At 47.4% G+C, this 25,000-nt stretch overlaps 1 protein-coding gene across 1 annotated transcript in view; it reads left to right on the forward strand.

Annotated features, from left to right (window-relative positions):
* Positions 1 to 25,000, forward strand: part of cntln (centlein, centrosomal protein) — a gene marked incomplete at its 5' end in the record, with an annotated part of 88,742 nt that overhangs the window by 7,960 nt on the left and 55,782 nt on the right. The window contains 3 exon segments of the mRNA XM_031828251.1: positions 2,781 to 2,902; positions 9,310 to 9,429; positions 23,208 to 23,308. Of these exon segments, the coding sequence (XP_031684111.1) occupies positions 23,254 to 23,308 (55 nt within the window).

Genomic DNA, 25,000 nt, shown 5'->3' on the forward strand with positions numbered 1-25,000 from the left:
TCGATGTCGCTCTCTCTCGATGTCTCTCTCTCTGTCTCTCTCTCTCTGTCTCTCTCTCTCTGTCTCTCTCTCTCTGTCTCTCTCTCTCTCTCTCTCTCTCTCTCGATGTCGCTCTCTCTCGATGTCTCTCTCTCTCTCTGTCTCTCTCTGTCTCTCTCTGTCTCTCTCTGTCTCTCTCTCTCTCTCTCTCTCTCTCTCTCTCTCTCTCTCTCTCTCTCTCTCTCTCTCTTCCCCCCCGTCCACTAGAGATACATGGAGGTCATGTCTCTTTACTCAGCCAGGGATATTAGCAGTTATTTTGGTGTCAGGTCTAAAGTGTCCCTATTACATCACATACTAGACAGACACTCAGCCTGATGCTAATGGCTCATGATACGCATGGCTGTGTTATTTAATGGTTCCATTTACATGTCTGTAGTGCGGACTGAGGGGCGTTTAACAGAGTTGTGTGTGTGTGTTTTTGGTTTTACTGTCCCTGTGGGGACCAGAAGTCCTCACAAGGATAGTAAAACAAGGAAAATTTGCACAGGTAGGGCCATTTCGCCGGTCCCCACAAGGAAAAAGGCTGGTTTAGTCTTAGGGGTTAGGTTTAGGGTTACAGTTAGGGTTAGGAGTTAGGTTTAGGAATAGGGTTTAGGGTTAGGAGTTAGGTTTAGGAATAGGGGTTAGGTTTAGGGTTAGGGTTAGGAGTTAGGTTTAGGAATAGGGGTTAGGGTTAGGGTTAGGAGTTAGGAGTTAGGTTTAGGAATAGGGGTTAGGTTTAGGGTTACAGTTAGGGTTAGGACTTAGGTTTAGGAATAGGAATAGGGGTTTGGGTTTAGGGAAAATAGGATTTTGAATGGGAATCAATTGTTTGGTCCCCACAAAGATAGTAAAACAAACGTGCGCCCAGTGGATGTCACTGACCCCATTATATTGGGAACACAATTTATACTGTGTACCCAGTGTGATTTTATCAGTTAAATGCTGAATTGGACAGAACAGTAGGGGATCCTAACAAACCGTTTTGATTTATTTCATTTTTTTTGTACAAACTTGCCACTTCCAAGACAAGTAAACAACAGCACGGTCTCTCTCTGAGGTCTGAGAGACACCAAATTATTTTTCAGCTTGAGAACATACATGCTGGATGATTAGGGTCTGGGACCAGTGTACCCAGAGCAGGCTGTGTGTTGTGTTGTGGAGTATTGATTGCTGGTGGTGGGGTTGAAGTGTGATCTGTGATGACCAGGGTTGGGGCCGGGGCCCAGTGGGAGCTCTAAGGGGCCTGGGAAGCAATGATGTGGCTAATGCCCTGCCACTCCGACCAGAGCCCCTCTGCAATCAATCAGTCAGGACTCTCTCTCTCTGTGTGTGTGTCTGGTTCTCTCTCTCCTTTCATTAGAGGCAGAAACCCAGGCTGCGTTTGTTTGGGGGCTTTGTGTTGTAAAAGCAGCCCGTGTAACGGATGTCCTCTGTGAATATCTCTCACCAGTACACAAAAATCCATACTTGTCACATCGGTGGAGTGTGAGAGAAAGTGTGTGTGTGTGTGTGTCTGTCTCTGAGTGTGTGTGTGTGTGTCTGTCTTTGAGTGTGTGTGTGTGTGTGTCTGTCTCTGAGTGTGTGTGTGTGTGTGTGCGTCCATGTGTGTGCTGCCGCTCCCGCTCCTCTCTGTTCTCTTTGTCCTTGTTAATAATAACAGGGTTCAGAGCTCACATTTCCCTCTCTGCAGGGCAGCCGTGTCATATCAGCAGTAAACAAGCTCTTCCCTTCAAAAGGCGCTCGACGAGAAGTCTCCCCAGCCCTGCCTGGCCACTCAAGCAGAAACCTGCTCTGCTCCCTTTCTCTTTCTCTCTCTCTCTTATTCTTTCTCTCTTTCTGTCTCTGTCATCTTTCCTCCTCTTCTCCCTCCCGAGCCCGAGCCTGCCTGTTTTAAAGTGTTTTCTTCTCCCACTCTGTTAAGGTCAGAATAGCAGAGGCGTTCCTGTCAGGAACATCTAGATGTTCTCCTCCTTCTCTCCCCTGAAAGTCCCACGTTGTAATCTTTTCTTTTTTTAAATTGTCAGTCATTGCCGCCCCAATTGGGTGGTGACCCCAGTCAATGACCAGTACCCCGCTGAGGGGAGAGGGGGTGGAGGAGGGGGGAGGGCAGTGTGAGGAAGGTTCAAAGTGCTCTCTCTTCCGGTTGACTTGACCATATTAATGTTGTACCTGTAACGAACCTCGGATGCTGGAGGAACACTTGTCAGAGAGAAGGAGAGGAACTGCAATGTCAGAGAGAGGTGATGCTTCCTCAGTAATGGAGCACATATTTGTTATAGCTACATGTTACAGTAACAAGAGTTATATCTGACCTGGGGGGTGTACAGCAGTGGAGGCTGGTGGGACGAGCTATAGGAGGACTCATTGTAATGGCTGGAAAGGAATGAAGGGGCCAGAGTCAAACGATGTTTCCATGTGTTTGATATCGTTCCATTTATTCCATACCAGCCATTACAATGATCCCATTCTCCTATAGCTCCTCCCGCCAGCCTCCACTGGTGTACAGTTCTGTACTAGACTGACACTGTCAGTAATTAAATTATTTACACAGTTTCTAGGTCAATTTTCTATCTTTTGGAAATACACTGCTCTCAATGTAAGATTTAAGTCATTCTATCATTTCAGATAGATTTGTCATCACTCCCAACCCCCGACCGGTTTCACATTTCAGTGACATCATTTGATTTCCCTGTGCAGTGCATGTGTGAAGTGGCCACATTGTGTAACGTAACCTGCTGTATGTCTCTGGCCGGCAGACGGACGAGAACGAGGAGCTGCGGAGGGCCCATGAGAAACGCCACGAGCGCCTGCGTCTCGTCCAGACCAACTACCGGACGGTCAAAGACCAGCTCCGAGAGGTGGAGGACGCACAGGGCCGGTGAGTACCCTACTAGAAGTAGAATTCAATATTCTACTCTACTAGAATTCTATTTCTATGGTACCACTTCCACCCAGCCTCAGACCAACGTTCTGGTGTAGAGTGGCAGGTAACACCTCCACCCAGCCGCAGACCGACGTTCTGGTATAGAGTGGCAGGTGACACTTCCACCCAGCAGCAGACTGACGTTCTGGTATAGAGTGGCAGGTGACACACCTCCACCCAGCGGCAGACCGACATTCTGGTATAGAGTGGCAGGAGACACACTTCCACCCAGATGCAGACTGACGTTCTGGTGTAGAGTGGCAGGTGACACACTTCTACCCTGAGGCAGACCGACGTTCTGGTATAGAGTGGCAGGTGACACACTTCCACCCAGAGGCAGACTGACGTTCTGGTGTAGAGTGGCAGGTGACACTTCCACCCAGAGGCAGACCGACGTTCTGGTATAGAGTGGCAGGTGACACACTTCCACCCAGCCTCAGACCGACATTCTGGTATAGAGTGGCAGGTGACACACTTCCACCCAGCGGCAGACCAACGTTCTGGTATAGAGTGGCAGGTAACACCTCCACCCAGCCTCAGACCGACGTTCTGGTATAGAGTGGCAGGTGACACACTTCCACCCAGAGGCAGACCGACGTTCTGGTGTAGAGTGGCAGGTAACACCTCCACCCAGCCTCAGACCGACGTTCTGGTATAGAGTGGCAGGTGACACACTTCTACCCAGAGGCAGACCGACGTTCTGGTGTAGAGTGGCAGGTGACACTTCCACCCAGAGGCAGACCGACGTTCTGGTATAGAGTGGCAGGTGACACACTTCCACCCAGAGGCAGACCGACGTTCTGGTATAGAGTGGCAGGTGACACACTTCCACCCAGAGGCAGACCGACGTTCTGGTATAGAGTGGCAGGTGACACACTTCTACCCAGAGGCAGACCGACGTTCTGGTGTAGAGTGGCAGATGACACACTTCCACCCAGAGGCAGACTGAAGTTCTGGTATAGAGTGGCAGGTGACACACTTCCACCCAGTGGCAGACCGACGTTCTGGTGTAGAGTGGCAGGTGACACACTTCCACCCACCCGCAGACCGACGTTCTGGTATAGAGTGGCAGGTGACACTTCCACCCAGCGGCAGACTGACGTTCTGGTATAGAGTGGCAGGTGACACTTCCACCCAGATGCAGACTGACATTCTGGTATAGAGTGGCAGGTGACACACTTCCACCCAGCGGCAGACCGACGTTCTGGTATAGAGTGGCAGGTGACACTTCCACCCAGCGGCAGACCGACGTTCTGGTATAGAGTGGCAGGTGACACACTTCCACCCAGTGGCAGACCGACGTTCTGGTGTAGAGTGGCAGGTGACACACTTCCACCCACCCGCAGACCGACGTTCTGGTATAGAGTGGCAGGTAACACTTCCACCCAGCGGCAGACTGACGTTCTGGTATAGAGTGGCAGGTGACACTTCCACCCAGATGCAGACTGACATTCTGGTATAGAGTGGCAGGTGACACACTTCCACCCAGCGGCAGACCGACGTTCTGGTATAGAGTGGCAGGTGACACTTCCACCCAGCGGCAGACCGACGTTCTGGTATAGAGTGGCAGGTGACACACTTCCACCCAGATGCAGACTGACGTTCTGGTATAGAGTGGCAGGTGACACACTTCCACCCAGCGGCAGACCGACATTCTGGTATAGAGTGGCAGGTGACACACTTCCACCCAGAGGCAGACTGACGTTCTGGTGTAGAGTGGCAGGTGACACTTCCACCCAGCGGCAGACCGACGTTCTGGTATAGAGTGGCAGGTGACACACTTCTACCCAGAGGCAGACTGACGTTCTGGTATAGAGTGGCAGGTGACACTTCCACCCAGATGCAGACTGACATTCTGGTATAGAGTGGCAGGTGACACACTTCCACCCAGCGGCAGACCGACGTTCTGGTATAGAGTGGCAGGTGACACTTCCACCCAGCGGCAGACCGACGTTCTGGTATAGAGTGGCAGGTGACACACCTCCACCCAGATGCAGACTGACGTTCTGGTATAGAGTGGCAGGTGACACACTTCCACCCAGCGGCAGACCGACATTCTGGTATAGAGTGGCAGGTGACACACTTCCACCCAGAGGCAGACTGACGTTCTGGTGTAGAGTGGCAGGTGACACTTCCACCCAGCGGCAGACTGACGTTCTGGTATAGAGTGGCAGGTGACACACTTCCACCCAGCGGCAGACCGACATTCTGGTATAGAGTGGCAGGTGACACACTTCCACCCAGAGGCAGACTGACGTTCTGGTGTAGAGTGGCAGGTGACACTTCCACCCAGCGGCAGACTGACGTTCTGGTGTAGAGTGGCAGGTGACACTTCCACCCAGCGGCAGACTGACGTTCTGGTATAGAGTGGCAGGTGACACACTTCTACCCACAGGCACACTGACGTTCTGGTATAGATGGCAGGTGACACACTTCCACACAGTGGTGCCGAACAGAGACGTGCTCTGTCTTTTCACATTATTCCAGGAACTATTAGGTATGTGTAACCAAGCCAGCACAGACTTTCTAAAAAATCCTGGATTTTATCATCTCAAACCATGTGGCAATCCGTTCCCTTTAGCCTGGAGTTAATATGAACTTGCCTTGGGGAGTGTTTAAAGGCACGTAACTCCTCTTTCTTTAGTTAAGCCCTTCTGAACCCTCTGGAACACATCAGAACCCAACTGAAACTCTCTCAAATACTCCCATGACCTTTACTCTTTATGTTACATGTCATCACCTGACCTACTGTGTGGGAGGATTACACCTTTACCTTTGAAAAAGCTTCATGGGTTTTAAGCGAATCAATTTCGTTGCTTAGCGTTTGAGTCGCTGTGCGTGTCTTTGTTTCTCTCTCTGTCTCTCTCTCTCCTTCCCCTGGCATCAATTAGGACTTGAGGGCAGGAGGCTGAAGGTGTCCGTTATAGAGGGGACAGGGTGTCTGAGAAACTCCTGGGGAGGGACGGGGGGGGGGACGAGGTGGAGAGGGGGTGATTTCCTCTTCCGATCCCCCTGGTTTAAAACCACGGGGTTTTCACACAAAGAGGGCAACGTGGCGGCAAATGTCATTAACATGACACACACACGTTCTCCCTCTTTCTGACTTCCTCCCCCAAAGCTTCAGGCAGCGAGGAGAACCTTTTAAAACACTAACTAATGGAAGCGTATGTAGGGTTGGTATCCACACGGGACCGACGTGTTGACCCTGTCAGCTGTTTTCTCCCCGGGTTAATTAAAGAAAACAGCGGCTGCAACGTGAGGCCGTGTGAAAGTAGAGCGCGCGGGTATTCACCATCCACCACCTCCCCGTCGTTCAGCTAGGAGCAGCTCAGTGCAGCACGGAACAAAGACAGGCAGACAGAGAGAGCGTGTGACAGACAGAGAGAACGAAGAGAGCATCACTTGGAAACAACACCATTTGTGCCCGTCTGTACATTTTAGCAGGTTATCAAGAAAGTGTGGTGTGTGTGGTTGTCTCCTTGTTGGATCTTGATGAAAACGAGGGCGCACTTTGCTAGCAGGAAAAAAATAGGTCTGTCTGATATTTTTCTCAGTTTGTAACCTCTTGTGGCAATAAGTCATATTAAAAAGGTACCATTTTAAATGTTATAAAGCAGTTTTGTTGCAAATAGGGAATTGGTGACTCATAAGACACAATCAACCAGTACGCCATCAGACTGACCTGTCACCTGCATATTGGCATCATCATTTGACAGGAGACAGAATTGACACGATATGCAGCTTTGCCCTTTTCATCCTCAGCCTTTGATGGCGCCACCCAGGCAGCCCCTCAGCCTTATGATCGTTGGCATTCACTTGGATGGGTTAACCCCTCATATCCATCCTTAAATAGTCCCAAACCCAGTGGGGGTAATGCCAGTCTGAACGGGGAGACAATGGAGAAACCACTTAAACACTACCCCTGTTAGAGCCGTGGAATCAGGCCTAACAAGTCAGGGGGGAAAACGTCGACTCTCATTGCATTTTGGGCTTGTTAGGGATTTCCCAGTTGCCGCCACGCTGTGTTGATTGTTTTCTGGGAAAGTGGTGGGGGTGGGGAGGGGCTTCTTTTATGCCCTGCCTTTGTGTGTTAGACTGAAGGGGGGGGGGGGGGGGTAAACTGTTCTGAAGACCACCTCTACCTGCCTCTTATTCTGTTCTGGAGTTTAAATTGAATCGACCACCTCCTCCCCCCATTATGACAGGTGAAACCATTAGCATTAGTTTGTGCTTCCTCTTCAGCATGTTGCTGCTGCCACCCTCACACTCATCTTGTTTCTCTCTCCAGGAGAGTGACTTATTGAGTGACTCAGTTATTATTGGTGCTCTATGGGTCTGGGTTGATGTGCAGTGGCTGTTTCCCAAATGGCACCCTATTCCCTATAGTTCAGGCTCTGGTTAAAAGTAGTGCACTATTTTGAGAATATCGTTCCATTTCAGACAGACAGTGTGTGTGGGTGGTGTGGACACTGGAACAGGAAGTAGGAAGTAGGGTAACTACCAGCGAATCAGAGCACAGCTGCAGGCCCTGGACTCTCTCTATCCTCATCAGCATGCAGCCGGGCTGGGCCGCTCCGGAGAAACAGCACTGTCATTCATGATTACCACCAGACGCGCCCAAACAGAATAAAAGAGCAGAAAAAACCCAACTTCTTATTTATATTAGAGAGAAGAAAGTTTTAATCAGACTGGGATGATGGGATGAGTAAATAAATGAAAGGTTATTAAAACGTCTGCAGTCTGATCAAAGTTGCGCCCGTAAACAGATTCCCCTCGAATTAAAAGCAATTAGCCGGAGAGTCTTCTCTGTGAATAAAGTGCTCTCCCATTTCTGTTTCCTCGCTGCTTAATAACGGAAACTAGTTGACTGCTGGGGGGAAGCTCTGAGGGCTGGACTGGTGCTGGATCCAAAATGGACTCCTAGTCGCTGCCTCCTTGGCACTCCCTGAAGAACGCTCCTCTCGGCCTATCAGAAGACAGTGTGAATCATTTACATATTTTAGCAGATGCTCTTATCCAGAGCAGCTTACAGGAGTAATTAAGGTTAAGTGCATTGCTCAAGGGCACATCGACAGATTTTTCACCTAGTTGGCTCGAGGATTCGAACCAGCAACCTTTCTGTTACTGGCCCAACGCTCTTAACTGCTAGGCTACCTCAATTACAATATTGCTTAAAGGAGCAGACAAGATAAGCGTTCCATCCATATCCCTGGTAGCAGGTCTGTCTGGTCAGATCCACAGGACGGCAGGCTGTAGGGGCTCGCTCCTGCATACAACACACAGTGTAGAGAAATGCACTTTGCATCGCAATACTCTCCCCACTCACCATTAGAATACATATAGAATACTCCTCGGTGTCTAAGTTTTGTTGTGGGAAGTTCCAGTGATCTCTCTGTATCAGAGAGAGAGAGTCTTTGCTCTCGGGGAAAGAAACCCGGGGATCACAGGACAGCTCAGACACACTACAGCACCGCACAGTCGGCACCATACCACAAGTTAAAGGGCTCCAAATTGCTCACAGGGGCATTAGCAGTATCAAATGAAAAACAAATGTACTGTTCCTACTGTTGAGAGAGAGAGAGAGAGAGATACAGAAAGAGAGAGCGAGAGCGAGAGAGAGACAGAGACAGAGACAGAGACAGAGAGAGAGAGAGAGAGACAGAGACAGAGACAGAGACAGAGAGAGAGAGAGAGACAGAGAGAGAGACAGAGACAGAGAGACAGAGACAGAGAGAGAGACAGAGAGAGAGACAGAGAGAGACAGAGACAGAGAGAGAGACAGAGACAGAGAGACAGAGACAGAGAGAGAATGCGTTCTCTCATGCGTTCTCTTCTTTATTAGATGGTTTTTGTCTCTGTGTCTTTGCACCAGAAGTGTTGAAATGAAGGACTGATTGGAGTTGAATGGTGATGGGGGGGGGTGGGTAGGCTGGGATTGATTGATGTGGAGGATACTGGGGGCTGAGGGGAAATAGGTGGTGGGTGTGTGTCTGCCACGCCACCGTGTATAAGTGTCATTAAGTATTCATAAGTGATGTGTGTATGTGTTAGAATGGCCTGGGTTGGGTGTGTTTTAGCCATTATTTACATCTACATGGCCCACTGGGAATCCTCTGCACTCCTCAGCCTAGCCACTCGGGCACTGCCCTGGGATTTAACTAACACCAACTGTGTGTGTGCACTTGATTTGCCACTGAAGTATCAAAGTCAAGGCCACTCATTTGAATACGGCTACAAATGTCTAAATAACAACAGTTCTCCCCATGTGAATTGACCATAGGCTGCTAGGTATGATACTAACTGTTCTCCCCTGGGTTTTGTGTGTGTGTGGTGTTGGTGTTGGTGTGTGTTGGTGTGTGCAGGCCCAGGGGCAGGGCCCAGCAGCGGGCAGAGCCGTGGCAGCTCCGCCAGGAGAACAGCGATGCGGTGTGGAACGAGCTGGCCTACTTCAAACACCTCAACAAGAAGCTCACTACACACAAGTAAGTCCCACTCCTCTCTTCCGCTCTCTCTGTCTCTCTCTCCCTCTCTCTCTCTCTCTCTCTCTCTCTCTCTCTCTCTCTCTCTCTCTCTCTATCTCTCTCTATCTCTCTCTCGCTCTCTCTCTCTCTCTCTCTCTCTCTCTCTATCTCTCTCTATCTCTCTCTCGCTCTCTCTCTCTCTCTTTCTGTCTCTCTCTCTCTCTCTCTATCTCTCTCGCTCTCTCTCGCTCTCTCTTTCTGTATCTCTCTCTCTCTCTCTCTCTCTGTCTCTCTCTCTCTCTCCGTCTCTCTCTGTCTCTCTCTCTCTCAATTCAATTCAAGGGGCTTTATTGGCATGGGAAACGTGTTAACATTGCCAAAGCAAGTGAGGTAGATAATATAAAAAAGTGAAATAAACACTAAAAATTAACAGTAAACATTACACATACAGAAGTTTCAAATAAAGACATTACAAATATCATAATATATATATATATATATATGGGGGCTGCCCGTCCCCACATATATATATATACAGTGTTGTAACAATGTAAGTCCCACTCCTCTCTATATATACAGTGTTGTAACAATGTAAAAATTGTTAAAGTACACAAGGGAAAATAAATAAGCATAAATATGGGTTGTATTTACAATGGTGTTTGTTCTTCACTGGTTGCCCTTTTCTTGTGGCAACAGGTCACAAATCTTGCTGCTGTGATGGCACACTGTGGAATTTCACCCAGTAGATATGGGAGTTTATCAAAATTGGATTTGTTTTCGAATTCTTTGTGGATCTGTGTAATCTGAGGGAAATATGTCTCTCTAATATCGTCATACATTGGGCAGGAGGTTAGGAAGTGCAGCTCAGTTTCCACCTCATTTTGTGGGCAGTGTGCACATTGCCTGTCTTCTCTTGAGAGCCATGTCTGCCTACGGCGGCCTTTCTCAATAGCAAGGCTATGCTCACTGAGTCTGTACATAGTCAAAGCTTTCCTTAAGTTTGGGTCAGTCACAGTGGTCAGGTATTCTGCCACTGTGTTACTCTCTGTTTAGGGCCAAATAGCATTCTAGTTTGCTCTGTTTTTTTGTTAATTCTCTCTCCGTCTCTCTCTCTCTCTCCCCATCTCTCTCCGTCTCTCTCTCTCCGTCTCTCTCGTCTCTCTCCGTCTCTCTCCGTCTCTCTCTCTCTCTCTCTGTATCTCTCCATCTCTCTCTCTCTCTCTCTCTCTCGCTCTCTCTGTCTCTCTCTGTCTCTATACCTCCTCAGTTGGCCTGATTGCTTGCTGATATAGAGTATTGTCATTTGCACACATGCACACCGTTACACACACACGTTTTACACACACATGCCCTCACCTCTGTCTGACCTCTCGACCTCTCCCCCGCAGTTTGTCAGTGTTAAACTTTGAGCACGCCCTTCTGAACTTCACAGCGTCCGTCTCCCCTCCTCATTATTTCCAGCCAGCAGGTTCCAACACTAGATCATTAGCCCCGTCTCTCATTTGGAAAATTGCCGGCCCGAAGATTTTGTTGGTTGGAGAGAAAAATATCACATTATCGGTGTGCTCTGGCAGTGTCTTTGTGAAGCGTCTTCAGTTTCGTGTTGTTTCTAATGATAGTGAGAAATAGATTGTTTTAATCTGACAACAGTTCCATGTTCCACGTCATATATATTTTAATCATTCTACTCAGCGGACAGCAAAACATTTGTTCATTAAAGTAATTTTATCTTACACTTTTTTGCAACGAACGTGGGGACGGGCAGGTCTGTTAGTTGCAGCTCTGGGGTATGATTCCATTCATCACCACTACCTATTAATTATATCAAATACCTCACTGGACCGTTCTGTTCTCTGATATGTGGCTATGTGAATGTGTTTGGTAAAGGAGAGCTACCTAAGAACGTAAACAGACAGTTGAGTATTATGGGGACATGTTGTCCGTGTACTGAACTGGTACTGAACCTCTGTGACAATAGAGGTGTAACCAGAGGGAGAGAGAGAAAAAGGTGGGGGACAGGGATTGTGTTAATTACCAGGGCTGTTGGAGGTGTTGCTCTTCATTAGGGCCTCTGACTACGGCTCCCTACCACTCTGCCAGGGCTCATACTGCTGTACAGCCCAGACCAGGCTCAGCCAACCACTGACCAGCCAGTCCTCTGTTTGATCTGGAGAAGCTTCCCCTACCCGTCCCTACTCTACCCCGTTCCCTACTTTACCCCGTTCCCTACTCTACCCCTACCCTACCCTACTCTACCCCGTTCCCTACTCTACCCCGTCCCTACCCTACTCTACCCCGTTCCCTACTCTACCCCGTTCCCTACCCTACTCTACCCCGTTCCCTACCCTACCCCGTTCCCTACCCTACTCTACCCCAATCCCTACCCTACTCTACCCTACTCTACCCCGTTCCCTACTCTACCCCGTTCCCTACCCTACTCTACCCCATTCCCTACTCTACCCCGTGTCCTACCCTACTCTACCCCGTTCCCTACTCTACCCCGTTCCCTACCCTACTCTACCCCATTCCCTACCCTACTCTACCCCGTTCCCTACCCTACTCTACCCCATTCCCTACTCTAGCCCGTTCCCTACTCTACCCCATTCCCTACTCTACCCCGTTCCCTACCCTACTCTACCCCGTTCCCTACTCTACCCCGTTCCCTACCCTACTCTACCCCGTTCCCTACCCTACCCCGTTCCCTACCCTACTCTACCCCGTTCCCTACTCTAGCCCGTTCCCTACTCTACCCCATTCCCTACTCTACCCCGTTCCCTACTCTACCCCGTTCCATACTCTGCCCTGTTCCCTAATCTACCCCACCTCTGTAGTGTGGTGCTGTAGCAGGCTGAGGCCTGGGCTCTCCTCCTCCTCTTCCCGTCTCCTCCTCCTCCTCCCCTCTCCTCCTCCTGTCCGGTCCTCCTAATCCCAGATGATCTCATTATGATCTAGCCCGGCTGCCTCTCTCTCTCTCCCTCTTTCTCTGAGCCAGAGCTGTCCGAGCTAATTACAGACCAGGCATACAGCCGCCACAGCTCCAGCCGCCGCTGCCCGCTAAGGATCCTCCCGGCCGGGCAAGCGGCTGCAACGTCCTACCCGGTCCTTGCAACTGACCTGCGAGGAGCACGAGGGAGAGCGGGAAACCTCCCGTTCCCTTTCAGGCTGTGCAGCCCCTGTCCTCCGGGGTTAGTGCTGATCCCCGTCAACCCAGCCAGGCACTTGCTACCCCAGCGCCCACGCCAAGGCCCAAAGTAAACTTGGCGGAGGTCTCTAACTCGTGCTTTCGAAAAACGACTCCCCCCCCCCCCCCCCATACACACAGAACCGCCATGCTTTGATCCTGGCCCCGGCAACAGCCCCGACGACCATTAGACGGCTCAGTGTGCAAAAGCAAGCAGCAGGCACACCGTCCGTCCGACCACCTTCCCCACTCCCCCCTTCTCCTCTCCCCAAACCCACTCTCCTCACCCCATCTCCCTTTATATCTATTGGGAGTGTTTGGGAAGGCGGGTGTGTGGGAGGGCAGGGGAAGGGGGGGGCAAGAAACGAAGCATACACGGTGCAATTAGGCTGGGCTTCTATATCAAGCTGTTTGGCGGCTCCGGCGATGTAAATTACTGTTGATAGCCAACAATTAAGGAGATGGGAGCCGTGTTGGTGCAATAACTAGACCAACACACACCCCCAGCCCTAAACTTCGGATGTATCCCAAAATGGCACCCTATTCCCAAAATAGTGGACATCTTTTGACCAGACCACTGTGGGCCCGGCACTGGTCAAAAGCAGTGCACTATATAGGGAATAGGGTTCCATTTGGAACGTAGACATCTAGTGCTTCTGCAAGGCCCAATAATAAGTGGCAGTTTGCCATTCTGCCGTCCATATTAAGATGATTGTGCTTGTGAAGGTTGCGCCTCCTCGTAAGTGTTAGCTATGATTTGCTAATGGCTAATTATCTCCTGGCTGGAGGTAGGAGGAGGAGTTTGGGCCCAATAACAGTCCAACGAAGGCTGCTGTTAGGATGTTTAGATGCTTAAAGGATATTCTCTCACCCCTCTCATTTCCTTTCTCTCTCTCTCTCTCTCTCTCTCTCTCTCTCTCTCTCTCTGTTGAGCTAAAGACCCTCTCTGTTGGCTAAAGTCTCTCTCTGTCTCTCTCTTCTCTCTCTCTCTCTCTCTCTCTCTCTCTCTCTCTCTCTCTCTCTCTCTCTCTGTTGAGCTAAAGACCTTCTCTGTTGGCTAAAGTCTGTCTCTCTCTCTCTCTCTCTCTCTCTCTCTCTCTCTCTCTCTCTCTCTTTTTTTCTTGGGCTAAAGTCTCTCTCTCATTTTCAATTTCAGGGTTTTATTGGCATGGGCAACATATGTTAACATTGCCAAAGCAAGTGAAGTAGATAATAAGCAAAAGTTGGAAAAAACAATAAAACTGAACAGTAGACATTATACTCACAAATGTTCCAAAACAATAGACATATCAAAAGTTATATGATGTGCAAATAGTTAAAGTAAAAAAGGGAAAATAAATAAACATAAATATAGGTTGTATTTACATTGGTGTTTGTTCTTCACTGGTTGCCCTTTTCTTGTGTTCTGTAACAGGTCACAAATCTTGCTGCTGTGATGGCACTGTATTTCACCCAGTATCTATGGAAGTCTATCAAAATTGGATTTGGTTTCGAATTCTTTATGGATCTGTGTAATCTGAGGGAAATATGTGTCTCTAATATGGAAATTAATTTGGAAGGAGGTTAGGACATGCAGCTCAGTTTCCACCTCATTTTGTGGGCAATGTGCACATACACACATTCTCTTGAGAGCCAGGTCTGCCTATGGCAACCTTTCTCAATAGCAAGGCTATGCTCACTGAGTCTGTACATAGTCAAAGCTTTCCTTCAGTTTGGGTCAGTCACAGTGGTCAGGTATTCTGCCACTGTTTACTCTCTGTTTAGTGCCAAATAGCATTCTAGTTTGCTCTGTTTTTTTGTTAATTCTTTCCAATGTGCCAAGTAATTATCTCTTTGTTTCTCATGATTAGTTGGGTCTAATTGTGTTGCTGTCCTGGGGCTCTGTGGGGTGTGTTTGTGTTTGTGAACAGAGCCCCAGGACCAGCTTGCTTAGGGGACTTTTCTCCAGGTTCATCTCTCTGTAGGTGAGGGCTTTGTTATGGAAGGTTTGGGAATCGCTTCCTTTTAGGTGGTTGTAGATTTTAACGTCTCTTTTCTGGATTTTGATAATTAGCGGGTATCGGCCTCATTCTGTTTGGTGTTTTACGTTGTACACAGAGGATATTTTTGCAGAATTCTGCATGTAGAGTCTCAAATTGGTGTTTGTCCCATTTTGTGAATTCTTGGTAGGTGAGCGGACCCCAGACCTCACAACCATAAAGGGCAATGGGTTCTATAACTGATTCAAGTATTTTTAGCCAGATCCTAATTGGTATGTTGAATTTTATGTTCCTTTTGATGGTATAGAAGGCCCTTCTTGCCTTGTCTTTCAGATCGTTCACAGCTTTGTGGAAGTTACTTGTGGCGCGGATGTTTAGGCCCAGGTATGTAAGTTTTCTTGTGCTCTAGGACAACGGTGTCCAGATGGAATTTGTATTCGTGGTCCTGGCGACTGGACCTTTTTTGGAACACCCATTATTTTTTGTCTTACTGAAATGTTATTTCAGGGCCCAGGTCTGACAGAATCTGTGCAGAAGATCTAGGTGCCGCTGTTGGCCCTCCTTGGTTGGGGACAGAAGCACCAGATCATCAGCAAACAGTAGACATTTGACTTCAGATTCTAGTAGGATGAGGCCAGGTGTTGCAGACTGTTCTAGTGCTCTCGCCAATTCTTTGATATATATGTTGAAGAGGGTGGGGCTTAAGCTGCATCCCTGTCTCACCCAACGGCCCTGAGGAAAGAAATGTGTTTTTTGCCATTTTAATTGCACACTTGCTGTTTGTGTACATGGATTTTATAATGTCGTATGTTTTTCCCCCAACACCACTTTCCATCAATTTGTATAGCAGACTCTCAAGCCAAATTGAGTCAAAAGCTATTTTGAACTCAACAAAGCGTGAGAAGACTTTGCCTTTGTTTTCAAATCAAAACACATGCACCGAATATAACAGGTGAATACAACCTTACAGTGAAATGCTAACTTACAAGCCCTTAACCAACAATGCAGTTTTAAGAAAATACCACAAAAAAAAGAAGAAATGGGGTAGAAGCTGTTTAGAAGCCTCTTGGAACTAGACATGGCGCTCTGGTACCGCTTGCCATGCGGTGGCAGATAGAACAGTCTATGACTAGGGTGGCTGGAGTCTTTGACAATATTTAGGGCTTTCCTCTAACACCGCCTGGTATAGAGGTCCTATATGGCAGGAAGCTTGGGGCCGTAGGCACTGCCCTCTGTTGGTTTGTTTGGTTGTTAATTAGGGTGTGCAGGGTGAATACGTGGTCTGTCGTACAGTCATTTGGTAAAAAGCCAATTTGACCTTTGCTCTGAATATTGTTTTTGGTGAGGAAATGTACGAGTCTGCTGTTAATGATAATGCAGAGAATTTCTCAAGGTTGCTGTTGATGCATATCCCCCGGTAGTTATTGGGGTCAAATTTGTCTCCGCTTTTGTGGATGGGGGTGATCAGTCCTTGGTTCCAAATATTGGGGAAGATGCCAGAGCTGAGGCTGATGTTAAAGAGTTTAAGTATAGCCAATTGGAATGTGTGGTCTGTATATTTTATAATTCCATTTAGGATACCATTAACACCACAGGCCTTTTTGGGTTGGAGGGTTTGCATTATGTCCTGTAGTTTGTTCAATCTCTGTCTCTCTCTGTCTCTTTCTCTCTCGAGCTGAAGTCTCTCTCTCTCTCTCTCTCTCTCTCTCTGTCTCTGTCACTGTCTCGGGCTGAAGTCTCTCTGTCTCTCTCTCTGCCTCTGTCTCTCTCTCGGGCTGAAGTCTCTCGCTCTCTCTCTCTCTCTCTCTCTCTCTCTCGAGCTGAAGTCTCTCTCTCTCTCTCTCTCTCTCTCTCTCTCTCTCTCTGTCTCTGTCTCGGGCTGAAGTCTCTCTCTCTCTGTCTCTCTCTCTGCCTCTGTCTCTCTCTCGGGCTGAAGTCTCTCGCTCTTGCTCTCTCGCTGTCTCTCTCTCTGTCTCTCTCTCTGTCTCTCTCTGTCTCTCTCTCTGTCTCTCTCTCTGTCTCTCTCTCTCGGGCTGAAGTCTCTCTCTCTCTCGCTCTCTCTGTCTCTCTCTCTGTCTCTCTCTCTCGGGCTACAGTCTCTCTCTCTGTGTCTTTTGGTCTCTCACTCTCTCTCGTTCTGTCCTGAGCTGCTGTGTACAGATGTTTCATCATTGCTCCCCCCATCCAAACAGGCACTTATAAAAGAGGCTTGTGGTCCAATCAACCATTTGTTGCCAAAATGAGTGTGCTTGTGTTGTGTTTATTCCCTGGGTCCGGGTCCCTGTAGTGTTGCTCTCAACTCAGCAACACTCCAATTATTGGATCCTCTAGTTCCTTTAGTGGAGGTGAGGCCGTTAAGGAAGGTGAACCAGCTGCAGGTCCACTATGGTACTTTAATCTCTCTCCCACTGGCTCCCTGCAATGGAAATGATCATGGATGCAATCAGGCACAGAGTGCTTAAGAACTCAACTTCATACCCTTGAACTTGCTGGGTATTATTAAGACCTGTGTGTTTAGGTGATTTAAGTGAAGGTGGACTAGCGTCTCCCCTGACATCATTAGAAGTACCATGATCTGCAGCATTAGATTAAACGCCTGCATTTATGTTAGACATTTCCCTTTGTCCTAATGAATAAATCATATGGATCTAGTCAGGGAAGTATTCTGTTTAACTTGTTATCTCAAATCAAACTGTGTTGGTCACATCTCCCGAATATAGAATTCAACGTTGACTTTACCGTGCAATTCATTACCGTCCAATCTACATGTAGGTAGGGGTCAAAGTGACTAGGCAATCAGGTTAGATAATAAACTGCAGCTATGTGTGTGTGCCGTCAATGTGCATGTGTTTTGTATGTGTGTGTTGGAGTGTCCGTGTAAGTATGTGTGAGCGTGTGTATGTGTGTGTTGGAGCGTCAGTGTAAGTATGTGTGAGCGTGTGTATGTGTGTGTTGGAGCGTCAGTGTAAGTATGTGTGAGCGTGTGTATGTGTGTGTTGGAGCGTCAGTGTAAGTATGTGTGAGCGTGTGTATGTGTGTGTTGGAGTGTCACTGTAAGTATGTGTCCAGTGAGTGTGCATAGTCACATCGGTAGTGTAAATTCCCTCTGTCATAGCATTGTTTGTTTCCTTTGTTGTCGTTGTGTTTATATCAAACAGATCATAGATTTATTTGTAATCTCACTCTGATCACTGTTTCAATGTATAAACTGGGCTTGCCCTTGGTTTCTTGTGTCGAGGTCTATAGACTCCCCTGACTCTCCTGATAGCCCTAAAACAGGCCTATTTACCCTCCCACGTTTGAAGTGGTCCTGAGAGAAGACTTGACATTTTCCATTGGGACCACTCTACCATCGGTTTGATATCAAATTAGGCAGTCAGCAGGAAATCTTTCTCTCTCTTTCTCCTTTATTTAATCATCAATTGTTGTTCTCCTCAGACAAAGACCCCCCGTTTCAAATATGGGCTCTCAAACACGAAGCGCACTCTGGAGGAGATTGATCTGAATTACTTCAATTGCGAATGAGCAAATAAAGAGGAAAGCCGCCGGAGCGCCGGCCAGGCATTCAGATTGTCCTCTTTGTCGTTGGTGGAGGAGAGGCAGGGCGGGAGCGGGTTGGGTGAGGAATGTTGATTCGCCATGGGTTCATTTTTATCTCCCATCATTATGGTTCTGTCTCTGGTAGTCCTCTGGTTGTCCGCCGCTCGTTAATTGTTGTTAGCGGTCTGTGGGTGAAAGGGAGGGGTTATTTAGGCCCTCGTAAACACACTAAACACTGGCTACCCGGCGCGCTCCGCGGCAGGCGGCGCCCTCACACTGAAGACGGTACACTCAGTCGACATCAAGGCATAAATTAGGCAGCTATTACTGTTGGATAAAAAGCCTTTGAGATGATTTGTAGGAAGAACGGAGTGGTGAAGAAGCCCCCTCTACTGAGAGTGACCATTACAGACGTGGTGGAGACGTTTGACTCTAATGAAGCTTAATAAAGTTTACCCGGGTTGTCTGCTCTCTCTCTTTCTCTCTGCCATGTATTTTCTCTCTCCTTTCATCTTGATTGCTAAAATGTATTAGAAGTAATGAGTGTATTTTGCCCCCCCCCGGACCAGGGAGTGTTAGGGGGAGGGACGCACGGGGCAGACACACACACACACACACACACACACACACACACACACACACACACACACACACACACACATACACACAAAGAAGACAGAATGTTTTATGTTTGTTTTGATAACCGACCACCAAAGTGCCTCCTTTATTCATTATTTGCTAAATGAATTATTCTTTGAAACTTTGCTGCACACTTACTGGGTAATTATGAGGCAAGCCCTAGCCTGCCTGCTCTCTGGATTGCACCGCGGCCAGCCCACACTCAGAAGGCATGGGAACTAAAGCTGTGCTGTGAAACGTCAACATATAGATAATAAGCACATTTCACAGGACCAAGCTGAGAACGTATATCTCTACAGTGATATCTACCTGTTTAGTCAGATACTGTGTGTTATGTCACTTTACAACATGCCAACAGATGTCATAACACTACACACTGAACAGTAGTATAAACACAGCAGGGTTCAGTCTACTTTTTGTGGTATTTGTATGTTGTAATGACAGAAGCCATCATCAGATGAGATCGTACTTAACAAAAATACTGTTCTTAGGGTCTGAAATCTCAAATCTGGTATTTTAATGCGGCGGGCACAATGGACCTCCTTAACCGTTTTCACTAGTCCACCCCAGTAGTGCCTGAACATGGAGGCCTATTTACCTCCCGTATCAATGCCCCGTGGCTGAGGAGGAGAGGCGCGCTCCGGCTCCGCTCAGTGACTCACTGCTTCACTGTTGTTGTTGCATTATGGCCTGTGGCCACGAGAACAGAGAGTTGTATGAACTACAACACTTTACTGCTGACAGCGGAGGCTTATCCGTCCTCCCTCCCCGTCCGTACTAGACACTGGCTGTGTCCCAAATGGCATCCTATACCTTATATAGTGCACTACATTTGACCAGAGCCCTATGGGCCCTGATCAAACGAGGTGCACTTAATAGGGAATAGGGTGTAATTTGGTATGGACACACAGACATACTCTTGCCTTTCTGAGCTTAAAGCTGCAGAGAGAGGGGAATTCCCCTCTGACTCAAAATGATGTCTTTCCTCACCTCTTCTTCAGGGGGTACTGACATGCTCTCCTCTCTAGTCATATAACTTTTTTTTACCCCCTCTCTCTCTCTCTCTTTCTCACTCACTCTTTCTCTTTTCTATGTTTTTATGTGCCAAGCATGAAATGGGAGAGAGTGAGATGGAGGGAAGGCCTGGCGCGTGAAAAGCACAGCGGTCAAAAGATGATGTACTGCTCTGTGATCCCCGGTGGGTCGGAGCTGGCGGTGTGTGCTCTAAGCTCTGTTAGTCTACTCTAGAGGAACACAGGTAGAGAAAAGATCAAATGACTTGGAATAGATGGCTCAGGGCTCGGCTGGCTCCGATGCTACTACAGTATTCCAGGAGAGAAGGGTTTTAACAAACAGCGTAACAGAGACGTACAACACAGAGCCGTCATTACCAAGCCCAACGCATCTGTTCCGTCTGTTTTCTTTCATTTTGATGCTAGCGGAGGTAAAAGCGCTTTCAAGCCTGCTGAGTTTGTATTCTACCTCAGGCGAGGCGTTATGAGGGAATTGGAGATGGATTTGCTGGCTTTATTTGAACAGAAGAGAAAGGGGAAAAAGAGAGAACAGGATGTGTGATTGACCACAAACATTGTTCTATGACGCTGTCAAGGGTTGGACAGGAAAACATCTGTTTTTGGATTATTAAAGTCTACCTATCAGTAGTGTTCTGTAGGGCCACTGTAGTGGATCAAGTGTGTCCTTATGCATGTCTGTTTGACCAGGAAACAGAAGTCAATGGCTGCATCTGAAATGGCATCCCATTCACACGGCCAAAAGTAGTTCCCTATATAGGGAATAGGGTGCTATTGTGGACGCCGAAAATATCATTGGTGAAGCCCAGAAGACGATATTGTAATGTAGAGAGGAGCAATGAATTACTGCTATAGGAAATGCACCTTGAATGCGTTTATTCAAGCACCGCAAAATATTGACTTCCGTAGATTTTAGTGGCATGATTTTCCCAACCACTGTTCTATAGCTAAGAGTAGTACATTATGTATCTGATCTCAGAACAACAGGGGGGTTAGCTGTTGTTTCTACTCATTTTACTCTGAGCCGTTCTCCTGTGTGTGGCGGCCTGATAGATACAGACACTCCTCAGGCAACCCTGGTGTTATCCCCTCTTCCTTATGTATTTATTCAAAGAGATATCTAACATCCAACCAGCCTCTCAACCCTCTAGAGAGGGCCACGCTCCCCCTTCACCCCAGGGAACCAAATAGACTGCAAATAAACATCTGTTATTCAAATTGATGCATTCACACTAAGGAATCACACAAGCCTATGAAGCGAGAGGGAGAGGGAAACGGAGAAGGGGGCGAACCGAACGGGAGGGAGTTGGGAGTTAGCAACCTCTCATAAAACAATTATATGCAGTTGACAAAAAAAAAACAGGAATTTGCATCGGGTCTTGGGTCTGTATTTTAATTGAACAACTGTTGGGTCTGAAGAGACCTCCAGTACTGGCTGCTGGATTGAGGGCTAATAAAGCTGTGTCCACACCGCAGCCCAGAGGCCTAACGCCACAGCTCACCGCGCTGGAGATGTGAGGTAAATGTTTGGTTGAGAGGGAGAGCAGATACAGTAGAAGGTGATCTAGTTGGGTTGAGGAATAAGACAAGGTTTGCTTTAGAGTGCCTCGTAGTACTGTCACCTATAATGTCTTCTTAGGACCTACGGACAGTTATCTACCGGTAGCTGCCTTCAAGGGAATGTGTCTCTGTTTGCTTGCTTGTGTGTGGCGTATTGGGCCACACTCTGACTGCATTCATTTATTAGATATGTTTAATATGTCTCCTATATATACTGGTTCTTTACTAGGGTGTCATGGTGGGCAACCAGAAGGTCCCCAGACACAAAACAAAACCCAGTCTGGAATCTAATCCGGCATCACTGAGAGAAACATGTTCATCCTTCAACAAAACATAGTGTCTTCAATATGAACTTGGGTGTCACGTCGATACGTCCCGGCATCGGACAAGGCATAAAGGAGAAACATTAGAAGGAATTGGCCCGTTCCACACGCGGCAGAGTTAAGTTAATTTGTCCCATTAACGGGCTGTATGGATACATAATAGTATTCCTGGGGCAGTGCTGGGAGCTGGAACCTGCATCGACTGCAGCTCATTTACAGAGGAAGATCTATAGTGAAGCAGCGACACGTGTCCATCTGCCTTCTCTCTGTCTCACCCCCCAGAGAGGGTCATTAGTGGACTTATTTACACTGTGGGTACGTGAGCCCATTCATCTGTTATTATATCTTATTGTCCAGAAGGAACCTGCAAGTGTTTAGTTAGACAGTGTATACCATGTGTGTCCTGTACATACAACTAATACAACTTGAAGCTAGGCCTCGAGTCACACCGTATTACTGTGGTGAACCCTGAGCCATTTCACTCACCTCAAGCCTGCTAACTACCCTGCCCCCTAACCCAGAACTACTCACATTTTACTGCCAACGACCAGTAAGAACATTCAGCAGTCCATGTCCATGTTAAGTGAAGACATCATTGGAAGAAGAACGGAACAGAGTGGAATGGAAGGAAACAGTACAGAACAGAACATTAGAAGGCCGTCACCATGTGTGTTTACTAACAGAACCAGGGTCCAAGCTGACACCACCTCACTAGCACTCGTATGGCGCTGGTCTGGAGGTGTGTAAGGTTTCATTACTGGACTGTTCCATGCTCCTAGTTGAACCTGTATTATAATAGCCACCAGTCAGTCAAGAAAAGAAAATCAGGTTGAGTGATGCCACTGGAACAGTAACAGTAGTTCACACAGACAGTGCTTCTCTCTCTGGCTTCGCCATCTCCCCGGATGCTTGGGGCTGTGGAGGGAAGGGGCGGGGAACGAGGTGTGTGTTTTCAGGTGCGACGGTCTCAGCGGAACCTATACCCGTGTCCTCCGCAGACTTCTTTTTGGGTCCTAATAATAACTTGAAAGTGCAAGAGTCTCGAGCATGGCTCCTTTCCTCTTAATTAGCCTTTAGCGGGAATCAAGCTAATCGCAGAGAGTTAATTGGGCTCATACACACGTCACACACACACACACACACACACACACACACACACACACACACACACACACACACACACACATTGCACCTCCTTACCTGGGTTTCATGTTTCTTGTCACTTTGATTTCCACATGAATTAAATCCAGCCTTAATTAGCTAGTCTTCCTCTTCATTTTAATCATCTCGGTATCGTACAGGAGGATTTGATGCCACGGTTGTCAGGTTAAAAGTAAAATGGAGTTGTCACGTACAGTCAATGGTTGTAATGTGGAATTAGAAGTGGCATTTACAGGAATGTAACAAGATGTTCCCTTTCCTTGGGTCCAGGTGTGTTGAGAGAAGAGGAGGGCAAGTCTGACACAGAAACTGCCCTTCCTGTCACTAAAGTCTTGATGAAAAACGTTGTGTTTTAAGTGTTGTTTTTTGATGTGTGTGGTGGTAGGACTAACCTAGAGGAGGAGCTGGATGTGTTGCGTGTCCAGGCTGCTATGGACCGGGCCACTGTACAGGAGCTGAGGCTGTGTCTTCAGAACGAACAACAAGGTGAGCCTTTTCACTTCCACACCATAGAGTTGGAAAGAAAGCCCACCCAATGCTCGGGATTATAATCCATTGGCTGATCCATCTTGGTGACCTGGGTGGAATTGTGTGACTCTCGTTATAATATTAGAAGTCCCACCCAGTGAAATGATGAATGCATTCAATTGTGCTGTCCATGCTAAAAAAGGGTTTGTGGCAAGTGTGCCCTCTATCCAACTCTATGGTCCACACTCGTTTAGAGGCTGACTGACAGATCAGAACCCCATCAAGCTGTTTTGCCCCATTTTCCTTGTCTGAAAGAATGTGTCCTCCATTGGTTTTCATGATCAAGCGTGCTGTAAGTATCAAGCAACCCCCCTGGATAGTGTCTTTAGGCTAAACAAGTCAAAGAGGAAACACTGAATGAGGGGTGCGTTTAAAAGCTCATGTTCTAATAATAGTTTTGAATGAAAACACAATTTATAATGTATAAGTACTATCTCTCTATATGTCATGGTTATCGAAATATCAAATGACTTTATTCTTGCTATGTAACTACTGTAAAAAAATAAAAAACATATGTAGAATGTGTGTAGAATGTACATGTAACAACAAAAGAAAAAGCTGTAAGGGGGGTGTAAGGTCCCCCCCAAAAAACACTGAATAACGGCACATATGTTGGTTTAACATACGTAGGTCGAACATCTGTTAAACGGTAGTGTTCTGACATGCTTGTAATGTTGTACCTCCTGAGCTACTTTTTTTGTGTGGGTTGAACACCACATTTTCAGTGGAATTAACAGGACAATTCAATTAAAGCCTGATCAACCTGTTCTAAATTGACTGGGATATCAAAAAGAAGGCATCTTCTTTGCATAGTGCATTCCTCCCCTCCTAATTGTAGAACGTGCATCAATTTGTCTATCCCAAATGGCACCCTATTCCCTACATAGTGCACTACCTTTTATCATAGTCATATGTGCTGGTCAAAAGTAGTGCACTATATAGTGAAAAAGGTGCCATTTGGGACTCCAATCTGCATCGCTTTGTCAAATACTGAATAACCTACTACAGTGGCCCTTTTTAATTAACGAGTTCAATAACCAATCTGTTCTCCATCACTTTAATTTACCTGATGATTAATGATGGTGTCTGTCGGCCAAATGCAAAACCAGGGCTACAAAGGATGCCACTAATTAAGATGGCGGATCCCATTGACAATCAATGGCATAATCAGAAAAGCTGAGAGAGACTGGCTTTGAAAGTAATGGTTTAACATTGTATCCTGTCTGTCACCCAATCAACCAAATTCAAGACCTATAATCTCTACCCGGCACCACCTGACTGAAAGCACGGCTACAGCCACAGAATGTTTCTGATTTATACTACTGCCTTTCACTTTATAATAACTGTCTAGAAATATCACAGTTTGGCCCTTTTAAATGAATCCCAAGGATTGATTGTGACTAAAGTGATTATGTAATTGATTGACATACAAGATGTAAATTGAAATGGCTAACTCTGAGGCCAGCTCATCATAAACCAACACTGTAGCAGCTCAAATCAGGCCCTGGCAACACAAACCCAGAGATCCATAGAACACGTTTACAAGCTGCCCCGGAATAGACTCTTGCGGAACCCCTCTGACCCGATCAAAGGGAGAGAAAGGTTCAAGCAGCAACCCAACCCCATCACAATCCAACCAAACCCCATCAC

The sequence above is a fragment of the Oncorhynchus kisutch genome, linkage group LG7, assembly GCF_002021735.2.
Source record: "Oncorhynchus kisutch isolate 150728-3 linkage group LG7, Okis_V2, whole genome shotgun sequence".
Taxonomy (NCBI): Eukaryota; Metazoa; Chordata; class Actinopteri; order Salmoniformes; family Salmonidae; genus Oncorhynchus; species Oncorhynchus kisutch.